The sequence below is a fragment of the Streptopelia decaocto genome (genome assembly GCF_964273445.1).
Source record: "Streptopelia decaocto genome assembly, chromosome: 1".
In the NCBI taxonomy this organism is placed as follows: Eukaryota; Metazoa; Chordata; class Aves; order Columbiformes; family Columbidae; genus Streptopelia; species Streptopelia decaocto.
The window spans coordinates 78447502-78470487 of NC_138663.1; the positions used below are offsets into that span (position 1 = coordinate 78447502).

Genomic DNA, 22986 nt, shown 5'->3' on the forward strand with positions numbered 1-22986 from the left:
TAGATATTCCAGCCCAGCAGCCTCACGCTACTATTTGTTGCACATAATTGCTCCTGTAGAGCAGCTACTATGAGAAATCCACAGGGAACCGCAACCTGACCCAGGAAGAGCCTCACCACATGGGTCTGCTTTCTGTAGGCAGACATCATGACTCATGCTTAACAGCTACTAATGCACACACAGACACACACAAAAGAAGTCTTGTGCCAAACTAATGCCAAACTCAGAGTAATCAGGGATGACATGCCAACTCCTCCATCAGTGGCATCAGAGCAGACAGGAGCAAGTGCTAGGCTCTGCAACTAGAAAGCAGGAAAAGGTTACCGAGGTTGTGTGTGGTCTTAGGGAAACTGGTACTTTGCTCCTCCATTGGGACAAAATGAGCAATTGCCTGCTCTGCCTATTCTTAAACCCCGCCTTAGAAATAGAAATGCTGAATACTACTGCAGTAGATGAAACCAACCACAACCTCTTCTAGCTGGTGTTATTTTTGTGTAGTTTGTCCAACTTACTACTTCTCACCTCTATCCACTAATCACTAGCTGACACCACAACAGTACCTACTTGAATAAAAAAGAGGAGATTTTTGTCCTAAAGGCTGTGAGTGAAACAAGATCTGTTTGTTTTGTTGTTTTTCCCCCCCCCATCCCCACCTTCTTCCAAAAAGACTGCTAGTTTTCAGAGGCATGGACCATCTGTATAGGGCTAAGCCTTGTATGGCTCTGAGCACAATAATAAAGTCTATGTAGAAAAAATAAGATCAATAAGAATTCTATCATCATCTCTAAACAAAATAAGACAGAATTAAATAAATTCTTGTAAATCTATTACTAGCTTGTAAGTATATAAAGTAATATTAATGTAAGCTATCCTATAATCCCTTTATCATCATTACTATTTTAAATTTACAGCAGAGCCTGAGGCTTGAGAATGGAAAGTGTACCTAGATATAATAAGATTTGAGCAGGAAGAAAGGCCTAATTTTCCTACTATGAAAAAAATAAAGAGAAACAAAATATAACAAAATGTATTCTGCAACCCCAGGGAGAATATCCAGAAATCTTTCAAAATGAAGCTTCGTTGAGACTTCATCTGAGAATATGTTAGCACACGTAACTGGACTGCAGTCAGGAATCATTGCATCAGGTCAACTGTATACTAGGTAACAAACCACAGAACAAATGGCAAAGCAAATGGGAGTTAAAACTGTGAATCAGTTGTGAGTCAACCATGGAAGCAACAGAAAATAGGGCTGGAAAGACTTCGTCTAGTCCATCCTCTGCAAAATATCTATCTACCTAAATGATTCAGAACAAATATTTATCACATATTTGTCAAACCAATGAATGACCTTCTGTTACACTCAGCAAGCAATGAGAAGAAAAGGAAAAGGGTAAAACATATCGTTGGCTTCTTTAACCTTTCCTCTGGTCTGCCAGATGCTCCAACTCTGATGCAGGAATATTGGATTTGGAGCAGACGGCAGGGAAGTAAACCTGCTCTGACAAGACAGCAGATAAGTCGTTGGAATTGAGATTAACTTCTCGCCTTAGAGAATGTAAAGGGCACCTATGGCAGCAGCACAGCTCAAAACACAGCCTGAACCCCCCAAAACACACTGAAGGGGAAATAAAGATGATGGAAAGTTACAGTCTACCTAGACTGTAGAGAAAGCATTAAAGAAACCAATCTTGACCAACAAACACTCAAGCACTTAGATATTGCATAATATCATCGGTTTCAATGGCACTAAGACTTTTTTCATATGTGCTAAAATGTTGCACTGCACCAGCTCCCATTGATTTAATCCAAAGCCCATTTAGGTTAATCAACACCTCTTCTTCCAGCTTCATAGGAATCTGGATTGTAAGGGAAGCTAAACTACCTCAGTCTTTATAGTCTCACCCATTTCTACTACTTCAGGGAAATTAAGTGGACTAGTAATTGTTTGGGTTTGTTTTTTTTTTTTCTGTCTTATACTCATGAGTTTGTTCTCCACTGAAGTAAGTTTTTAAAGTTAAGAAAGCTGAAGAAATGGGGTTCCTACAGATCCTAAGGGAACCTTCTAGCTGATATTAAAGAAATCTAAGGAAAGTATTTATTTGATTTTAATAGGGTCTATCTCCTCTACTTCAGCTAATGGTATTTTCAGATCTACAAAAAAAAAAAAAGTAATAGGGAGGAAGTATGAGCTATGAGCAGGCTTTAACTACACTGGACTGAAAACCACACTGCTGTAGCTCACTGTTACCGCTGGTCAGATTAGCTATATAAAAATCCTCTTTGGCCAAGCAACTGCACTTCCTGTTTGCAATGTAGATATACCTGGGTCTTTTATTAGAAAGAAGTAATTCCATATATAACTACAATGGAAATCAAAGAGTGCAGTTCTGTAATAGCCCAATTCCTTGCACAGAAAGTCCTCTCATAGACACATACTCAAACATGTCCATAAATACAAAACTAGGACCATTTTTCATAACGGAAGACATCAACTAAGTACACTATTCATACTATTCCCTACTAGTATATATCGCTTCTTCTCAAAAGATCTGACAGCTTGGTTAATGCAAGTCCTGATGCTGTGCTGCTCCTTGCCTCAGAACCACTGTACTTCTGCATTGCAGCATAAACACAATGTTCCATTTTTAGAAAGAGTTTGCCTGGGAGAAGGTTTGAGCCTAACACAAGCTGAGGGCTCACACTGGCCTGTGACACAAAATTAGAATAGAGAGATTTGTGACATTTCACAGATACCGCATTTTTGCACAGTGGTGCATTGTTTTAGATGTTTAAATAATGCTGTATGGAAAAAAAAAAAGAACCTTATAAATTGGGTCCACAAAAATTCAAGACATGACTATCTCCTGGTTCAGGAAACATTATAATTTCTATTTCACACAAACAAAGTGAAGCAAAAAATTAGATGTTTACATCTAAGCTTTTCTAAACAAGTAGCCATATTACAGGAAGAAATCGAGACCTAAATTTCAGGCAAACAAGTTAGAAATATTTAACCTAAGTAGCCTGGCCAGTCACAAACATGTTATGTGGAATAGCCAAGAATAGAATCATAATCTCACATGTCCAGTTGCAATTAAATCTTCTTACCCTGACTTTAATAAGCTTGCAGCCATGCAGGGAAGTGGATTCATGGAATGAAGGCATTCAGAATTCACCATTTCATATGGAATTTCAAAAACTTTTGGGAATATAAAATGCATTCCTGCTACAGTCTCTTATGTATAGGTTACAGGAATAATTTCAAACATGCAGTTAGCCACACCTGTCTTTTCTCTTATCCCATCTCCCTCTCACACTAGCAGACAGGAGGTAAACTTACAATTTGCCATGAATTGCAATGTTTGATCTGCCACTGAAGCTGCCACACTGCCAGTTCATTCTATTCAGCACTCTCCTAGAAATGGGGACCAAGTATGGGAGTAAGATAAAAATATTCCAGCCCTCTAGGCTGTTAAATTCATGGGAGTCAGAATATAGAGACATTTTCAAAAGCAAGCAGAAAGGCCATTAGAATACTCTAGCAAAAAAAGGAATGATTTATCTTCCTAAATTGTAGTTCCTATTCATGTGTGTTCTGCAAAGAAAACAGATAATATCAAATCTGGGGACTTGATATCACAATGACATTAACATTTAAGAATTCTTGGAAACCTGTATGGACACAATGGATTTTTTAAGTCTTGCAGTCATATAGTTTCCTTTAGGAATCACTGGCTGGTGCTGAAGCCCTGCATTTTAAAAGTAATTCTTCACCTTGGTAAAAATAAAACCAGAATATTATAAAAGTCAAATGGAATTTCCAAAATTCGACTAGAATTTCTGTGCTTTTACAGGCAACATCTTAAGCTCCTAGTTAAAAAAAAAAAAGATAAAGCATCACTTTCTTTGTCCTATAAATCAACTCAGCCAAACTGTCCCCTGGCTGTTCTCCTAACATTTTGCTTTTATCTTGGTTAAAAGCTCCTGTTATTTGCTGAAGACAAATAGCGTTATTTGCAAATCCTACAGCTTCAGATAGCAGGTCAATCAGTTTCCCTCCTGCAGGTTAGAAAACCTATTTGCTAAAAGCCTAGAACTATTTGAAGGACATTACCCACCTGAAGAGGAACACAGAACTACTTGCCCCCAAGCTGAAACTGAAGAGAGCTGCCACAGGTCTCAAATGTCACATTACAGATAGGTTCCTGATGGTGTGAGATACCTATCTGCAGACTGTTGGGAAATCATCCCTTAGTGTCTCATGGAAGAATCACAGTGAATTATTTTCACAGCACTAAGAACTTGTAATTGCTCAGTAGCATTTCTTGGCTACTACCATCCCGAAGCAGTGACACTACTGTGTTATCCCCTGTGATAACAAGCTTGATTTAGAAACATTGATGTGCCAACTAGAGCCATCAGCAATACCAAGCTGCTTTAGTGTACGCTTCAGCTATGCATGCACCTTGCATGGTCTCCTTCAGGAAAGCCAAGCAACCAGTAACCACTGGAACATTTGTTAACACTTACAGAGCTTTGTTTTTTCTCTCTTTCATTGAAACAGGATGCTCAGCTGTAAGCACACTGCTGTTGATCGTTACTGTGACCTAGACCCATACTCTCCTAATACATGGAATTAAAACAGTAGATCTTTATGTCAGTCTTTCTCAGCTATTATTAGTAATATTCAAGAGTTTGTGCAATGTGTGTGTAGATGCAGAATACCCCAGAAACCACTCATCACTCAGTCTTCTCTGTGCTGTAGCTGGTTTCCCTCTTAGCAAGTGAAGATGACAGAATAGATATGATTGGAAATCACCCGAAGTAATTCTGCAGCACACACATACCCTGCTAGGGGACATAAGTGATAGGAAGGCACTGCGATCTAATAATATTGTTACTCACCAATCTTTTTTGATTAAATACATGATGAAAAGCAAATGAAGAGCTAGAGTAAACAGATTCAGCTGAAATCAAGGTAAAGTCAGAATGACCTTTTCTAAAGTAATGCCCAGTCCACAAATGCTAAATACTGTTATGACAACAAAAGAATTTTCTTAAAGAGAGTAGCACAGCACTGCATTCAATAGGCACAGCCACTGCTGACCTGGTCTGGTGCTGATGAAACTCCTACTTTTGGTGGGACAATGGACAAGATGGCCTATGGTTCTAAGACAAAATATCTGGAGATGCCTTATTGTGTAACGTTACACATACGTATAGATATCCAACTGGTCATCCTTCTTTTACTGCTTCACAACAGTTTATATAAAAGCAGCTTTTCTATACACACAGTTTGAGGAGCTACTCCTCATCACAGCATCAACATACTGGTAAATTTCTGGAATAAATTTTTCCCCATACTACTTATTGTAAACATAAAGGAAATGCTCTATCTGATCAATCAAAATTTAAAATGATGTCTAGTAAGGAATTAAAAATGAAAATGCAGACAATCTCCTAACTACCCCCCTTACCTCAAAACCACAGAAAAATCAACAGCTGCAACATGACAAAAAGCCTCACTGACTGTCCATATGATTTGGCAGGTAAATAATTTATTGGTGTCAGTAGAAAACGACAAACGGAGAACAAACTGGAGAGGAAGAGATGTGAAAATATATAAAACACGTAAAACACTTTATATTTGTTAGCCTTGTACATAGTGTGGTAACTGTAACGCATATATCTTCTCATTCTAAAAACATTTCAGCATTCCCTTGATCCATATGCTCTGAGCATGTCAGAAACTGTGCCTACTTCTGATATAAAATAAAAGCACAAGAGAAGTGCTATGTACTTCCTAAACTCTTCAAAGAGTGGAACTTTCACCATGTCACTCTAATGTTGTGCCAAGCGATGCAGTCAATTAGTTTCTATTTTAAAAAGATGTTTTATAAAATACAGAATAATCTAACTTTTTAAGTTTTTAATCTTTCCATTGGAGGGGAAGGAAGAAAATTTGGTGAAGAAACAAATTTATTTAAAAAAACAGGATTGGAGAATTGTTAGTTCTTTATTTCTGTCAGCAACCTTATCACATATAAAATAGTTTTCTAAAGTAAAGCTTAAAACTGTCTAATATCTTGAAATGGATTTGTCCCATTTCCAATTCCCAGAGTAAGAAATCCTATATCCCACTACTTTTGGCACAAATTATAAACACACTTAAGCTTCGTTAGTATAAACATGGTGATGAACCACAGTAATGTAGTTCCATTAATTTAAACACAGAAAATGCAATAATTAATTAGATTTTCCCTTTGAAAGACTGTTTTGAAAATTAGCATATCTTTCTCCACAGAAAAAAAGGAATTTTGCCAAATCTTTCTAATATAAACTAGATGACAAGAAATGCTGCACACAGCAATAACATCTAACCTACATCTTAACTGCACAGATTACTCCTGTATTACTACTGTACTTACAATTTTAATGTTTCCAGGGTAAGATATAGACCTGTTCTTCATCCTTAATGCTATTGCATTATTTGTCAAGAATATGAAACAAGGCAGAGAATCAGAATCAGCACGGTATGTTGCATAGAGCAAACCAAGTTCACAGTCATTTCATGCAAAGGCTACACATTTTAAAACATGCAACTAAAGGCCCTACTACAAGGAACAACTAAATCTGTGTGAAGAGACCTCCAAGAACAAGGTCAATGTCTGTAAAGCTTTCATTGGCAGTCTCTCAATCTGAACCACAAATGCCTGAATTGGAAATAGATTTTCAGTTTCTTCATATGCCATCCAGATGCAAAATACACTACAGCTTTAGATTATGTAGAAAAACTGTCAGAGATTTCGATTGTTTATTTGCAGGTTATACCTACAGCATGGAAATAATCTTTATGTTCTAATTTTTACAATACCTAGCACAGTATCAGCTAGTTCAGAACCTGGACTCTAAAACATTATAGCAATGCAGGAAACAAGCATTAAAACATTCATCATTAGAGAAAATTCACTATATCCAGTATCTCACGCAGCTAGATGTGTGCTAGCTTCAAACTGGAAGCCATGCAAACATATTAGCATAGAACCATCTCCAGTCTAGCAAGTCCAAGATCTCAGCAGGGACTATTAGTCTGAGCACAGCACCGCACTAACCTGCCCGTAGCTCACCGTCTGCCCTGGCCTCACATCCCACTGGCTCGAAGCCTGGGAAGGTTGGGTCTGTCTGCAGGAGACTGTGCGGGGACACTCACACTTATTAAGAGTAATACGAGGAGCTGTTCAGATACAGAAGCTGTACTTAAAACACTATGCATTCCAGTCCCACAAATCTTCATATTAGCAAGTCAATCCAGATCCACTTGTAAACTACAGTTACTTCATTCTGCTTTGGCATTGCAGACTAGACAGTATTCCCTAGGTCTGCACCATTTTGGTACACTAAAGAGGCCCTTCCAAATTAAAACACAAGAACTGTTGAACTTTGCACTGTTCGGATGCCCAACTAATTCTATGCAGCTGCAGATCATTACGACACAGTGAAACATAACAGGAGAAGGTAATACCTTCTTAAAGTATTCCATGCATCAGTCTCTCAAAGAGAAAATGTATTCCACGACAAAAGGTTATATGAAAACGAAAATAATCTTTCTGGATATGGATTGATAACATGAGGGAAAGAAAAGGCAATGATATTAACAGATACCTTTAGTTGCTGAAGGCCAAGTATTATGAATTCAAAGTCAGAGCTAATACGCACATTAAAAGAAACCAAATTAGAATTATGTATGGAAATAGACTGCTACATTATCCAAACAACATTCATTCTGTTTTGGGACAGTATAATGAGCAGAATTAATGCATTAAAGAAATTACCAGATTTTTAATCATAAACATGAAGTGCCTTAGACATTACTGTGTGCTATTTCATGGTATTACTGAATGCAAACAAAAGTGTAGAACAGCAAAACCAGATAACGTGCATTTCTCGATTCAACATTCAAAAATATCTTAAGCGATAACTGCAATTTCCATTACCGGTTTCATACTCCCTTCCTAGAGATGCAATGCTGACAACAGGCAAAAACTACAACTTCTTAGGTTATGATCACAAAGCACAGCCAGTTATTTAAATAAAATAAATGAATAAATAAATAGATGTGTGCATACAAGGAGGGGTAGCGGGGAGGGGGAAGATTTCACTCCAGTGGAAGGAGCTGGGTAGATAAATTCTGGAGATTTGACACTTTCTGCAGTACAGGAAACTCTAGCATAATCATGATTTCCGTCAATGTTTCTTATCTGTTCCAAGATCACTGGTCATGTGTCAACTCTAAATGCAACACATCAAGCATCTCGTAAATCACAGACCTGTCAGGATGAAATTTTTAACTGCAGAAGTGAGTCAAATTAAGGTAGTTAAGTAGCAGTAAAGATGAACAAAGTGCCAATTCTGACCTATTGTCTTAAGAGAAGCTCACAAAAATCAACAATAGCAAGCAGATAGCAGAGGGGCTCACTGCTTGCTAGAAGCTGTAGATGGCATTCATTCCTTCCCTCCCAGTATATAGGGGCTCTCTGAGTCCACCTTCACAAGTCAGGCAGAAATTGCAGTAAAATTCAAAGAAGCTCACCCCACTTAAAAAGCACAGCACTGCATTCTAAAAAGACACATCTTCAGAGGGCTAATCTGGCATTCACAGACTGGGCATCAGCCACTTCAAACAATATGTTTTATGTAAGCATAAAACAAAACCATACCCTGTTTTCTACATGCCCACAATATTGGATCACTTACGTTACTGGCACAAAATTGCAGATTTCTTCAGCGCAGTCAGCCCCACGGGTCAACTTGATTCCTTTGAAATAGTATTAGCTATAGTTTCTGAAATTGTAACCATAGCTTCCCTCCACAGAAATGTTTGTGCAGTTCCCTAGAAAAACCCAAGCTATTTTATTTGTCATTGTCTGGCGTTACTTTTTCCTTCATTTATAAAGTTTTTCTTTTTAATTTGGCAATGAAGTTAAAGAGACTGCAAATAACGATTATAATGCATGACACTGTGATCAATACCTATATTCACAGTATCACAGTATGTTTGGGATTGGAAGGGACCTCAAAATATCATCTAGTCCAATTCCCCTGCTGGAGCAGGAATGCCTAGATGAGGTCGCACAGGAACATGTCCAGGCGGGTTTTGAATGTCTCCAGAGAAGGAGACTCCACAACCTCCCTGGGCAGCCTGTTCCAGTGCTCTGTCACCCTCCCTGAAAAGAAGTTTCTTCTCAAATTTAAGTGGAACCTCTTGTGTTCCAGCTTGATCCCATTACCCCTTGTCCTACCATTGTTTGCCACCGAGAAGAGCCTGGCTCCATCCTCGTGGCACTCACCCCTTATATATTTATAAACATTAATAAGGTCACCCCTCAGTCTCCTGTTCTCCAAACTAAAGAGATCCAGCTCCCTCAGCCTTTCCTCATAAGGGAAGTGCTCCACTCCCTTAATCATCTTTGTTGCCCTACGCTGGACCCTCTCTAGCAGTTCCCTGTCCTTCTTGAACTGAGGGGCCTAGAACTGGACATAATATTCTAGATGGGGTCTCACTAGGGCGGAGCAGAGGAGAAAGAGGACCTCTCTCGATCTACTAACCACCCCCCTTCTAATACACCCCAGGATGCCATTGGCCTTCCTGGCCACAAGGGCACAGTGCTGGCTCGTGGTCATCCTGTTGTCCACCAGGACCCCCAGGTGCCTTTTCCACCACCCCTTTCATATATACACTCCCTACAGTACAGTATTTTCTAAAAAACTATACCTCTTACTGGTGAATACAGCTAATCTTTGGAAACAGAGCCATAAGGCAGGAATGGACTTTCAATTAGATTTCAGCCTGAGACAGCTGTTTTTTCTAGTATTACTCCCTTTATGACCATCTGTCCCACCTGCTAGTATGTTTTTTCCCCCTCACGCAGACTCTCCACCACAATGATTCACCATTCTGGCTGACATGCAAGTACTGACAGAAAGGAAACTGGATTAAATCCAGTTTTGTGCCAACCAATATGTGGAGCTTGGGTAAGGCACCTGCTTGAATGCTATTATAATTAAATCTGCCTTAAGTTTGGTTTAGTTTATGCCCGGGTCACCTACGCGCCAAACACTATCAGAGTTTGTTGCCACTCTGTCTATCTCCCTTCTGGACTACGTCAATGAGTGGAAGAAAACAGTACAGAGCTGTTACACCAGAGTCTTCTCTCTGTAAAACAGTTTTTGTTTTTAAATACACTAGCACACTCTACTGAATGAATATACTGAGATCTTGTCTATTTATGAAAGGTGAATTCACAAAACAACTCTGTACTCCATTACTTAGTGAATCTTGGGGTTTTCAAAACTGATTGCGTGTCTGTTTTTGTCAACATTTTCCAAATCAGACCTTCTGGATGAAAAGTCATCCTAAATCTTCCTTCTCGGGCAGAATTGCCAGAGACACAATGCAAAAAAAAATGAGGAAGAGAAGAACTGGGAAGGGTTGAGAATGGGGAAAAAGAAATTATATGGCATGTTGCTACATGGCAAAATTCTTTAATCACAGACTCTCAAGAATTCTTTGCTGTTTTCAATGAGATCAGCATCAGAACAAATCTTATCAAAGGGCCCAGCACATTTTCTAAAGCATTTATTTTCCATATCTGCTTAAAGCCTGGCAACTAAAAGGGAAATAACCACTTAAGCACACCTCAGAAGACAACACAGCAGTGACACTGCCCAAAAAATCAGGAAGAACATGACAGTTACAAAGCCTATCATTATAATTTCATCTCACGTACTGCTGACAATAGTCAGCAATAACAGGAAGGGAACTGCTGAAAAAGCACAAGTGAGGTCACATTTTTCTGGGCAGTATTTTTAAACATCTGTAAAATACAGACGTGGACTTTTAAAGATTGTAAAGCAGGGAAAGAGAGGGACAGAAAGAACTACAGATGTGTGATATAAGAATAAAGGCAAAAGAAGTACAAAAGAGAGGCAGAAAAAAAAGGCAATGAGGACAGAAGGTAGAGTTCAAAGGAGCACATGATGATGGGCTTTACATTTCCAACACAAAATAAGAAGTTGACATCTGTGTCCATATAGTGTTTAAAATGAGCTGTTCATTACTAGCACTGCATTCAGGAAGGAGGCAGAGGAGAAGAATGGTATCTTAACTGAGCTCAGTTGTAAGCATGAGATTAAAATAAAAAAAGAGGGATTCTATTTCATGCCAGTTCCTGGCAACTGCTCAGCATTCCTTATTATCATAGCCCTGTTTGCTTGTTGAGTGCTGATAAAGTGCCAGAGCTGTGGTGTCCTTTGGAATCCTTCTGAGATCTTTAGCTCCACAACTTTGTGACCAGACGGAAAAACCTACTTTTGAATACCATTCGTAATGCCAAACTTTAACAGATAATAGAGCATTACACAGACTTCGTTTGGAAAAAAACCTTAATGAGGGGATTCACTTTTTATTTCTATTGCTTTTAAACCAGATAAGAGTTAAAAATAAAATAATCTATACCATTTTAATTTTTGCTTAACAACTACTAACCTTTTAGCTTGTACCTGAAACTATAATAAAATATATTCCTGAACATTTTTAATTTCTACGTTGAAAACATTTTCAGCATATACAACTTCCAGAGTTATTTCCAGAATTATGACGCTCAAGTGTGTCAGTAGTGATGAACGCCTGCACAACAATCACTACCATGTTACGGGCGCTGTCTGGCACCATCTACTGAAACGCTTCAGACATTCATCTTTTAACAAACAACACACCTTGAAAGATTCAGCCATTTGCTTTGCTGTTTTGCCTGTACACGCTCCAGCTGTGCAGTCCTTATGGCAGCCCTAGAAGAAATAAAAACAGAGGAAATCAAATTCAATGCAGCATTTCAGAAAAGTGGAAACACATTAATTCTTTTTAGGGACAGATTGTACTGAACTCAGACTTCATCGTCAGTAGATATATTAGCAAGAACTTTTTGATAGGTTCTCAGCACTACTTTTATTTCAGTTGCATTATTTTGTGCAAGCATATTTCAGGGCTTTAGAGGAGAGACAGCAGATTAGATTATTGCTCTGAAATGCAGAAGGGTATGGGCAACATCGCGAGTCTTTCATTCGAAGCTGAACAAACAAAGTCTGCTTTTACACAATTCCATCAGATCCCAGTTTCTCTACTAAAGCATCCACATAACAGATTTGCTTTTGCCTTTTCTTGGAGAAGTGTGGAAGAATTGTTTTTGCTAAATCCTTCATTAAATGAATAGAGTGATAAGGAATGGTCACCTACATAAACAATCAAGAGTATTTTGAATTGTCTATTATGTTGAATTTCAAGGTTCTGCCACTGACCATGCTAGAAAGGAACTGAAAGGAGAGAGAGTTCTAGGCATCCTTCTGTTCAGCAACAGGGGGATAACAGACAGGTGGAGGCCACCTACCTAAAAGCAAGATCCCCAGTTTCCACTGCATCAGGCTAGCATCTTTGTGGACCGTCCTGAACTAGTTAGACCTTCCTTGCCAGTTGCCAGTAAATGCATATTACACCCAACAGCATGGAGCAAAGGAGACAAATACAGTCCTGACAGCATTTATTGTTTCCAATCAGCCTTTAAGAAAGAGCTGGAAAGGTAAAGTGGGGGTAGAGGTTTGGGAGAGCGAGGAAGGTGCCAGGAGCACAATGATCTGGGGGACAGGCCATGATGAGGATAGCTAGGGGGATGGTTTAAGAGAAGCACAACTGGCAAGATGGAGGGGATGGCAAAAGGGAGGGCTGGCTGCTGAGGTAAGGGCAGGCATGGGAGGGCAGGGGTGAACAGTCAGGCTGGCCAGAGGAGCTGTCTAAGGGGGTTAAGGCAGGACAGAGGCACTAAGGGACGCTGTTGCCATGGCTGACAGGCAAGGGGTTTTCAACCCTACAAGGGAAAAGCCCCAGCCGGAGCCTGCATTGGCTGCTCACCACTTGGTGGCTGCCTCCTACCCTGCCAGCCCTCAGCCTTGCTTCCTCTGGGGTGGGAAGTCTTCGCCCAAGGGGAGGAAAGCCCCAGGTCAAAAGCATAATCCCCTGAAGGAAAGAGGTGCACAGGAAACAGGTCAGCCTGGGAGATCCCTGCCCCAAACTCTTAACCAGGGAGCAGCCCTCACCCTACAAGTAGGGTTGCATGTAGGGTGGATGGCAGTGCCAGGCAGACACCAGCCACCATGGTCCTGCAGCAGCCACCAAAACTGTGGGGCTCACAGGCTGTAAAGCATGACACACACAAGGCAGGTAACATGATTTTCTCTGTTTTGGTTTGGTTTTTTTTAACAGATGTTGAGGATACAGGAGAAGCGGGGGGAGGGGAGAAAAAAAAGAGGTGGTATCTTCAGTGGGCTTTCAATAGATGGCAGGCTTGCTACCAACAAGAGAAAAAAAGCAAACTCCCAACCCCAGCAGATCTCACTTCCTCTCCCCTCCTCCCTGATGCCCCAGGGAGGCCATAACATCCCTTCTGCCTTTTCTCACCATTGCTTTAACCCTTCTGTTCCTCTTTTTTTCTAATCCTCTATAGCAAGACATGCAATCACAGCTACAGGCTCCTTCGTATCAACTAAAGTACGATCTGCCGAGAGAAATCACAAATCTCTTTGCAACGTGCTCATCTGCTTTACCTTAAAACCTTATTAAAAATATGTTTTATTTGCCTTAAAGCTTAGGGGTCTTTTACTCCAGAAAGACAAGTCTTTTTGGTAGTGTTCAATGGCATTCAGTGTCAGACTACAAGGACTAAAGTGTTACCAAAACTGAGGGACAGTCTGAACTAAGCACCGTATAATAGGTCCTTGCTTCCCCTGTAAATCTTCAAAAACTTCCAAATGCAGTAGTAAAATCCCAGAAGACCTTCATGACACCATCAGTTTATAGCAGTTAAGTATTCTGCAGATGAATTACCCCAACTGATTTTTCTTTGCACTGCAGTGAATTAGGATGGAAAGTATGCTGGTTACCAGCTAACAGGATGGTCACTGCAAGCTGTAGAGCAAGAATCTCTCAAGCAGCTCCAGCTTCATTGCTGGCTTTTATCTAACATTTAGTATGCAAAGTTGGATTTTCTAATAACAATGACCAGTGACAGCAAACACAAATACTCAACCATTATGCTTCAGTTTCTTCCCATGTCAGCTTTACAAAGTTGCCCTAAAGCCAGTGCTGGCACCAACACAGAGAGGACCCAAGCTGGACATAGTTTAATATTCTCTTTCATGATCTTTAAAAAGATACAAAACTTGTATGTGAATTTCAAGTGTGGACCACCTAGAGGAACAGCCCCTGGGGCTGGATCATGTTTCCCTTCAGTTCAAGGGTTCCCACTGAACTCAGTTAAGTCAACAGTCCATTCTCTGGGCATATGCCACGGGGCCAGTCCTGTTCTCCATTAAGTCATTAGGTTTTACAGATTTAACTCATATTTAAAGCAAGTAGCTAACTGCCTTTGTTAACCACACTGAGATTGAGTTAATCCCTCAGCACTAGAAAGACATACCACAATTATGTTCTAATTGACAGAGTCAGATTTTAATGGCTCCATGGCTTTTAAATCTGAAGCATGTTGTTAAATGCAACTGGGAAAATCGCTCCCTGGTTTAATGCCAACATTGCCAAGGGAGGTACGCTAAGCATAAATTTGCCCTTTGTATTTAATAGTGTGGTAGATTTAAAACTGCATCCATTAAAACACTGCTGTTCTCCTAAAGACACATTTGAGCCACTGGGTCAATGCCTCCTAAAAGGTAACTCAAGTCTGTATCAAGTTGCTGTGCAATTACCAAGCATCATAGTATTTCCTCTGTTGTGGTGTCAAGCTAACAACATTTTCTTTATGGTATATGTAACTGCTTTTTCTGAATTGGAAGAGGACAGTATTTAACAGGTTTCCTTCAAAAATATTGAAACTGCACATTGATTTTATCATTACTGTAAAGCTTGTATGAGAAAAATAGTGTACATCATTACACTAGATTAAATTTTGTTTGAAAGTGGTTTTTATGTGACATTGTATCACTGGGAAACACTCCTAAGATAAAGACCTGCTGAGGAGTAATTCTGTCTTTACTTCAGTAGAAGATCTCAATGCTATAATAATTCCAAATATTTTACCGTTTACAAAAGTAATCACAAACTCAGTTGGATAATCGTGCTCCTTCACGTTAGTATTCATTTTGAATCTAACTGTTATATAAGGAAGAGGTAAGCCTTAGGGGGGTTAGTCTCCTCCCAACATGTGAAGGATCATTGTGGGTCTAAAACTTCCCAGCGCTTTTGGAAATTTTATACTTAATAGTTGTCACCTGCACTTCTGCTAGAGCTTTCCCAAAACTGAACATTCAACTGCTGCATTTGGTCCTCCAACAGCATTAGACATATGTATTTTCAGCATCTTTGAGCATCAGGATGCTGCGATCAATGCCTCTTTGCTTTCCCTGCTGTCTTCAGCACACCACCTCCGACTGCTGTTCTATGACAGGCAGGAGACCTTGTAGCCAAAGTACTGACCTGCAGGAGCACTCAATCAACTTCTTTATTACCATTTTGCCATGCCTCTAGTTATGTTCATCTTTTGGGGCATCCTCCTGCATCTCACAGCTTCTTCGAAACAGAGAATCTACCTGTTCTATGCAGTCAAATCACTTTCTGCCGAAAGGACCTTCTGCTACAAAAACAGGCCCATCTCCCCAAACTCCCTAGGCTACATGAGTCTACCTTAGTTTTTCCTGTGCCCTCACACTTGGTAGCTTTTGAGATGCAGTAGTAGCACCAATGTTTTTTTTTTTCTCTTTTGGGATTATCTGTGCTATAAACTGAGATTCTACCAGATACTTTGTTGAACTGCTCTTCTTAGCTTTTAGCTCCCTCATTATCCTATAGGTTCATCTTCACGAAATAGGAAATGAAGATTATTAGAAGCTTCATCACTGTAAACTTAAGCTGCAAACTGCACTTCTTTAACCTACGGTATATGACATTATTTGATTTTAAAAAAGGAACAGTTGCAGTTACCCTATATGCCATATACTTTGTCACCCTTTTTCAAAGAAATCTAATTCTTTAATCAGTCCTGTGCTCACTTAATTTTCTCTGTTGTTTGATATATTTGATAACTCTTCTCACCACTGGGGAATAGTAAACTTTCCCTAGTGGAAGGTAGGAGTAAAGAAATAAATGCAAATAGTTTCTGCAGAGTTCATATTTTCAGCTATGAAATCATATTGGTTGCTTTCAAAACAACTCCAGATGTGCAGTTTCACAAAATCCTTAGTCACCTTTATGGTTTCACCAGGGTATGCTTATCCAAGTCAGCCCACAGACAGCTCTGATGTCTCCATGCTGAGTGAGAATTTTATCAATAGCACCAGCGCCTTGGTTAAGAGTACTACCAGCCACAGGGAACATCTGAAAACCCAGTTCCATGGCCATGAAAGAATTATAGACAGTACTTTGTCAGCAGGCACTGTCTACTCATGGAGGACAAGAACCTAAAGAAGCAAATAAGCCATAGATACACAGCTATCGCTGCATATGGTTCCTTCTACAGAGGCAACCTCACCTCCTGCTATGCAGAGAAACTTAGAACCATGACTGTCATAGCAGCCATTGGGACCCAGCAAAGATGGAGCAGGAGGTTCCTCTCAGTCAGAAGTTACATGAAAAATAGTTTTCAATTAAGAAAGTCCTTTTTGAGACATTTCTCCAAGCTAAAACAGTGTCTTACTGCTTCTTCCTGTGCTTGCTTCTGGTTACTAAGTGTCTAAGAAATATTTCATGCTCTAATTTACACTGGAAGGATAATGAAATTAGAATACTTATTAGACTCCAGGAATCTAAAAGATCAATACATTCAATACATGACTTCTACTATGGTATTTCCTACAGGCAAGCCAAATCAGGTACGTGATGACAAGTATTTCGGCATTCAAAGCCATACAAATCAAGAGATGCACAGATGCCATATATTCTGTATATTGCTACAGTCACATAAAACATTTTCATGACTTCAAAACAGTTTTCAGCTGCCCCTAGGAAATGTTAACAGAATTTGGCAGGCACACCACCAAAAAAAAAAGAGAGGAGGAATAATGATGTTCATAGCTTTAAAAAAAATCCACCCGCTGTCAGACAGAGAGAAATTCTGAATATTGCTGTAGGGCTGAGTCATATCATACTAGTTTTAATACCCACTAAAAATATATTTACTTAATGACATTTATTAAAGACATCCAGAGCTCAAGAAACTCATTTGTGGAATCTAAGAGCCAGGCAAGTTTACCTCAGCTATCACGGGAGTAGCTGCATGAGAGAAAAATATTTTAATACTGTCTTTATGTTGTATGTGTGTTACCATGCAAGTGTGACCAAGTACATTCACTGGGTTGGGTCATTTAAATGACAGCATGGCATGCTTTACCCACATAACTTCTTTCAAATCTACTTGTCAAAATCAAGACGGAAGGAGAAGAAGGCTGATTCTTAAATTGTATTTCTAACCACTTCTCAAGCCAAACAGAGACCTCCGAGGTATCTTTGCTAAGCTGGAGCACTCTCCATGTGTTGGCTTATCAGTCTTCAACAATTAATTCAAAGAACACATACAGCACAAATCCCAGAGCAGCTCCAATGATACACCTCAATATATGCACAGCTTAGTACTAGGAAGGGTGGGGGGAACCAAAAAACAACCACCACCAGAGTGAAAGCATCAGGGCTTAGAACATAGAAGAGTTCCTTTATCTAAGACGGCTGCATTGCATAAAGTAAGGCTGAATTTAAATAGATTATAATTAAAATAGTCCGAAAGACTGTGCAGGCACTTATCTTTTGGTTTGAGCACTTTATTTGGTTTAATTGAAAGCAATTTAAATAGTTTGAATGAAACTGAAATATGCTCCTCTTAAAACAAGTATCAGTGTTTTTATTTTGTTTAAATAAAAGACAATTCAGATTATATGAGCACAACTTGTTCATTAGAAAAACCTTAAAACAGAGAACACCAAGAAATGGAAATATTCAGCTAGTCTGTCCAAGATTCTTATTTAGTAACATTTATAGCTATGCCACAACTCTGAAAGCAGACCAAGTTGATATCATGACATTAAATAAATGAAGGACAATGTTGCTAAAGTCAAGTCACTGCAGTCAGCACTTGCGTGAGAAACCTCTCTAGGAAACAATGCCAATGTTTTGACTCAGTGCTTAAATTAATATTTGAATGAGTTCAATATTGCCTAACCTGCTGTACAAGAAAGCTTGTGTCAATTCACCTGAAAGGTAGCAAGGTGAAGGATAACTACTTCTGAAATTGAAAAAGAACACGTGTTTGACAAAGTGGATTATCAAGAAGGCTAAAGGGAAGAAAAGAGTTCACCAGAAATAGAAAATAGATTCATTTGTTGTAACTAACTCTAAGGAGAAACTGAGACCAGGGATCTATTCAGCCTCATTCTAAAATTATTTTGCCAGATATTTCAGAAAATTTACAACATAAGCTGTGAATTATACAACATGGAATCTAAAGCGTGATCCTTTCCAATTTAAAAATACTGAAAACCCAGCATCAGCCACATCCAATACAGGACATAAAACAGCTGTACACCTCAGCATGGTGTCTCTTTATTCAGTAGTGAGTTCTGTCTTAATAGACTTCCTGTACAACCACACAATCCTCCTTCCTATTTTCTTCACAGAAATAGAGAAGTACTCTAAAGAAACCCTCTTCACAAATGACCTCCAAATGCAATGTTCTTTAACCTTGATTTCTAAGCCTGCTGTTCCTACTGTTCTTGTTTGTTTTCCTTTCTATGACCCTCCTGTTGCTCTGTCACTCCCCAGTGCCATTTCCTCATCTTTACCCTCTTGCTCAGTTCAACAACTCTCCCCTTCTGATTGAGGAAAACAGCCTCGTGCTATTCGGGGAAGAGGCAGATGATCTAATGGAGCTCTTTTATCTCTAACTCCTATGAACAGTGCCTCTAAGTGCCTCTTTTGTTGGTTTGTTTGTCTGTTCTAGCATTAATTAGGTTTTTCACAAGTGCATTGTTTGCTAGAATGGCATAAAGAAAAACATGTTAAAGCAACCAGCTGGGTCTGTTTGACGTATAAATTCATCTGCCTGTTTTCTAACTAGATAAGGGTCTCATGGCAATGTGATATGGTTATTACTCAAAATTCTTGAAGTCACCATGGTTTTATTGTGTTTAGGCCCAGTTCCCATTGATATGAAATCTACATAAAATTGGTAATAAGGGTATAAATGCTATTACATACTTTTCCCTACTACTGTAAAAGGGCCTTGCTGTTAACCACAAGGAAGCTTGTGTTCTTTATGTTTTCTCTAACATTTCTCTTTACTCATGTATTCTATAATGCTAGGTACTAAATTAGCATTTTAAGATTTTATAGTACAGTTAACCAGAGCTATGGGATGCACTTTTAACTATAGTTACACCAGCAAAGATCAGCCTAAGCACAATAAACAATATTCTGTTTATTTTCCACAGGGATTCAGTTATACTGGCTGTATTTTTTATCCTGAGACAGCTAATACAGGTAAAGAACAGATCTGGTTTAAAGAATTCCCTGATGGTGGAAACTACACACAGATCCAGCAGCTGATGACCATGGCAAGTGGCCTGATGTAATTACCAAACGATAATGTGAATAACATGAATGCACACACAGTAGAAACAAATAAAATCATTGTCTGAAATGTCACTGAGGGGTTAGAGCTGGAAGTAGACAATTTAGTGCAGAAGACTAAAGCTTCTGCAGTTCGCAAATAAATCACCGTAGGCTCCGAGGGGAAGGAGAACAAAAACAAACAAAACCAAACCCACAACAGCAGAGACAGTGATGGATTCCAAAATGAGAACTGACATGCTTAAAGAGCTAGCAGACAAAAACCTGTATTTAAGGACATACTCCTGTTTGCAATCTCCCTCATAACTGCAGTGGAACCAGAAGAAACACAGAGTGAGGCCTGATCACTGGCCTGTGTAAGAGGTCATTTGTAGCTATTCTCAGAGTGCTTAGACCGTGTCCCATTTAAGTCCATTTTGCACTGGAATAAGGGTTTACATAAGATGCTGAGCAATGATGAATCACACACTGAAAACAAAAGCTCTGGGGGAAAAATAAACTTTTGGAGAAGAAATTAGTTACTTTTTTCACCACAAGTCCTGTACACAGTCCCACTAGAAATACTAAAGCAGAAACTTACAGAGCTGGCTCTCGAGTAACAGCAGGCACAATAAAACATTATGCAACTGTGCACATGGTTGCTGGTCTGCAAAGGGCAGACATATGCAGGCTTGATATCACATCTAGCCCTGATAACTTCACATGGCCTATTTAATTCATTATTGAGTATCAAATGCCACGGGTGCAAAAGCATAAGAAGCATGACTTTCTGTGTTGCATTAGGCTGTTAGTGCAGTTATTGCCTGTTCCCAAGGGGTTTGTTTAGCTGTTAAATGTCCAACAGATGAAGCTGATAAAGCATGGCAGCAGCTATCCAACCTGGGCATCGGAATGGGCTCAACACTGCAGGTGCCCTCTGCCTGTCCAGCCAGAGGCGCACTTCTTATAAATGCACTTCTCTGCAGTGCTGCTCTTTTCAAATAGCCGACCACAGTCCCAGTTTTTTTGCTTGCAGGCAGAACTGTGTACACCTAGATGTGTGTTCTGCCTGGACATTTGGTCACAACGCTGCACAATTGAGCTTTCAAGGCTTGAGTGATCTAGTACGTCTCTTTAAATGGGTAATGCAAACCAGGGTAGGAAAAGCAAACAAAACCCACCACCACCAAAACAGAAAGTGGGGTTTCTCCAGAGGTGTTGCAAAGACTGTGTTTTCTCTTGGTCCTGATGGAGGGCTGGTCTGTATGATGCTTGCAGTTTTTCTACTGTTTGTTCCAAGTAAAGAACTGAGACCTTCATTATTTATAAGCTTTAAATGAACCTTCTCACTCTAATACTTGGAAGCCTTAAAAATTGATACTGGCTCCACAGTCACACCACCTAAGTGAAGGAAGGTAGAAACATCTGTCTCTTCTACAGAGAGGAAATTTAGGCATAGATTGTCCCATCGGCACACCTCACACTGGATGGCAGATGCTTCAGAGAGCTCACTGGGAGGTGGACAGGTGCCAGAACCTGGCACCTGGGAGGTGCACAGCTCCCCAGGAACTAAATCTACAGCTCCTCTTCCTTATAGAGACATACCCATCAGATCCATTACAGTTTTTCTCAAGGAAGAAGAACAAGTGTAAATGATTTATATGTTTTTGGCTGTGCACTCACAGCTGTGCCCCTATGCAAGCTTCTTGCGTAAGAGCACGCAGGTGATGGCTGCAGAAGACCTGCCTATACTAGCTCCAGCGAGTTTTAAGCCTGGTATAATTGGTTTGACTTGATGGGAAATCTGTCCCTGGCCTTTACCACAGCCTGGATTATATATATCCCTGTGACACATCTTTTGTTGTGTGTTCAAATACTGCCTTAATTTGATTTAACTGGATGCAACTCAAGAAAGTAGAAAGAAAGTAGAAGCTTTCTTCTTGATGTAAAGGGCACTAGGAAGAGACCTAACTAGCATTACAATATTGAAGATAGTACCTACAATGATGTTTGTGTTCTTGTGCAAATTAAGAACAAACTAGAGAGGGAACATATTTGCATGATAGATGTCCAGCTCAGAATATGTTAGTAACTTTTCTTGATTTACAGTCGTCATGAGTTTCAGTGGGTGCAACGAAAGGTAGGAAGTGTAATCCATCACACTAAGCAAATGTAAATAATTCCGTGGAAGCTTACTAACAAACCAAGGAAAACACAGCACAACAACAGCGTTGACATATAGTGTCATGCATTACTCCCTTGAATGCAGAAAAAAAACAAGATAACAACCACAAGAAGCTGCTTGTCTTGATGACAAGTGTGTCAAGATGTGCTTAAAAGAGGTTAAATATTTTAAACTAGTGACAAAGCCAGATACTCCACCTACTTAGTGTATATTCAACTCTGTAACAACTCTAAGGGAAAAATCACAAATTATAACAAACCGGAAGTTTGGAGTTGCATTAAAATTAGCCTGTGTGTCCTTTCTTCATACCTTGTGAGCAAGCCCTTCATCTGAAGTCCTCTATCATTTGTTGACAGTGCCCAGAGCAAACTGGATTCTGCCCAGGGAATTCGAGAGCAAAATAGCACTCAGCACATTAAAAGTGGCCTTGGAAAAAATACGGTCACAGACGAAGTATTTGTAGAGGTGTAAACATTAAGCGTGCATTAGGCATGCGAAGCAAACAGAGGCACTTTGCCAAAATTATAGCATAGTAAAAGGTCATTACAAATCAAGAATGATAGTCTCTATTATAAAAATAACAACTTTGAAATACTAAGAAATGGCTCTAGTAATTAATAAACAGGCCTATGACAAGTAATGTAGACTTGTCCTCTTATAGTTCAACACCTGTAATGATCTACCAGCTCTGCTCAGCTCAATAAATCTAAATAGACAAATAACTTACTTGTAACACCTCCATGAACAAAGGGTTTTGCCCAGCTTCAACCCACATGAATATCAATACTCTTGACTAGAATGTCTTTGTCATTTCTGAATTTATGAAGCTAATCGTAAGCATTTTAAACCATCTTAGAACTAAATCTCATTTGAACACTGTTGAAATCCAGTTCACATGGAAATGGCAGAACAGAACATTAATTTTATATATATGTCACCTTAAATATTTTGCCCAACTGACATGACATGACATGAAAACAGTGCTTGCTACTAGCGTGGCACTCCAATGTGGATGGGGAAAGAAAATACAGGACTTAGAGGGAAGGTGTTGAGAGAGTAGGAAGGAGGTACAGTCCTCTTATCTGGCTCAACAGTAGGCAAATTGATGGAGTATTGATAAACCTTACCACAGATCTCAGTAAGGTAA

The 22986-nt window shown here is 39.5% G+C and overlaps 1 protein-coding gene across 5 annotated transcripts in view; it reads right to left on the reverse strand.

Annotated features, from left to right (window-relative positions):
• The window catches only part of BCAT1 (branched chain amino acid transaminase 1), a 71602-nt gene that overhangs the window by 37245 nt on the left and 11371 nt on the right, over positions 1 to 22986 (reverse strand). For all 5 annotated transcript variants that reach the window (XM_082045447.1, XM_082045448.1, XM_082045446.1 and 2 more), the window contains one exon: positions 11779 to 11850. In XM_082045447.1, coding sequence (XP_081901573.1) covers positions 11779 to 11796 — 18 coding nt within the window. In that variant the 5' untranslated portion in view covers positions 11797 to 11850. The remainder of the gene's footprint in view (positions 1 to 11778; positions 11851 to 22986) is intronic.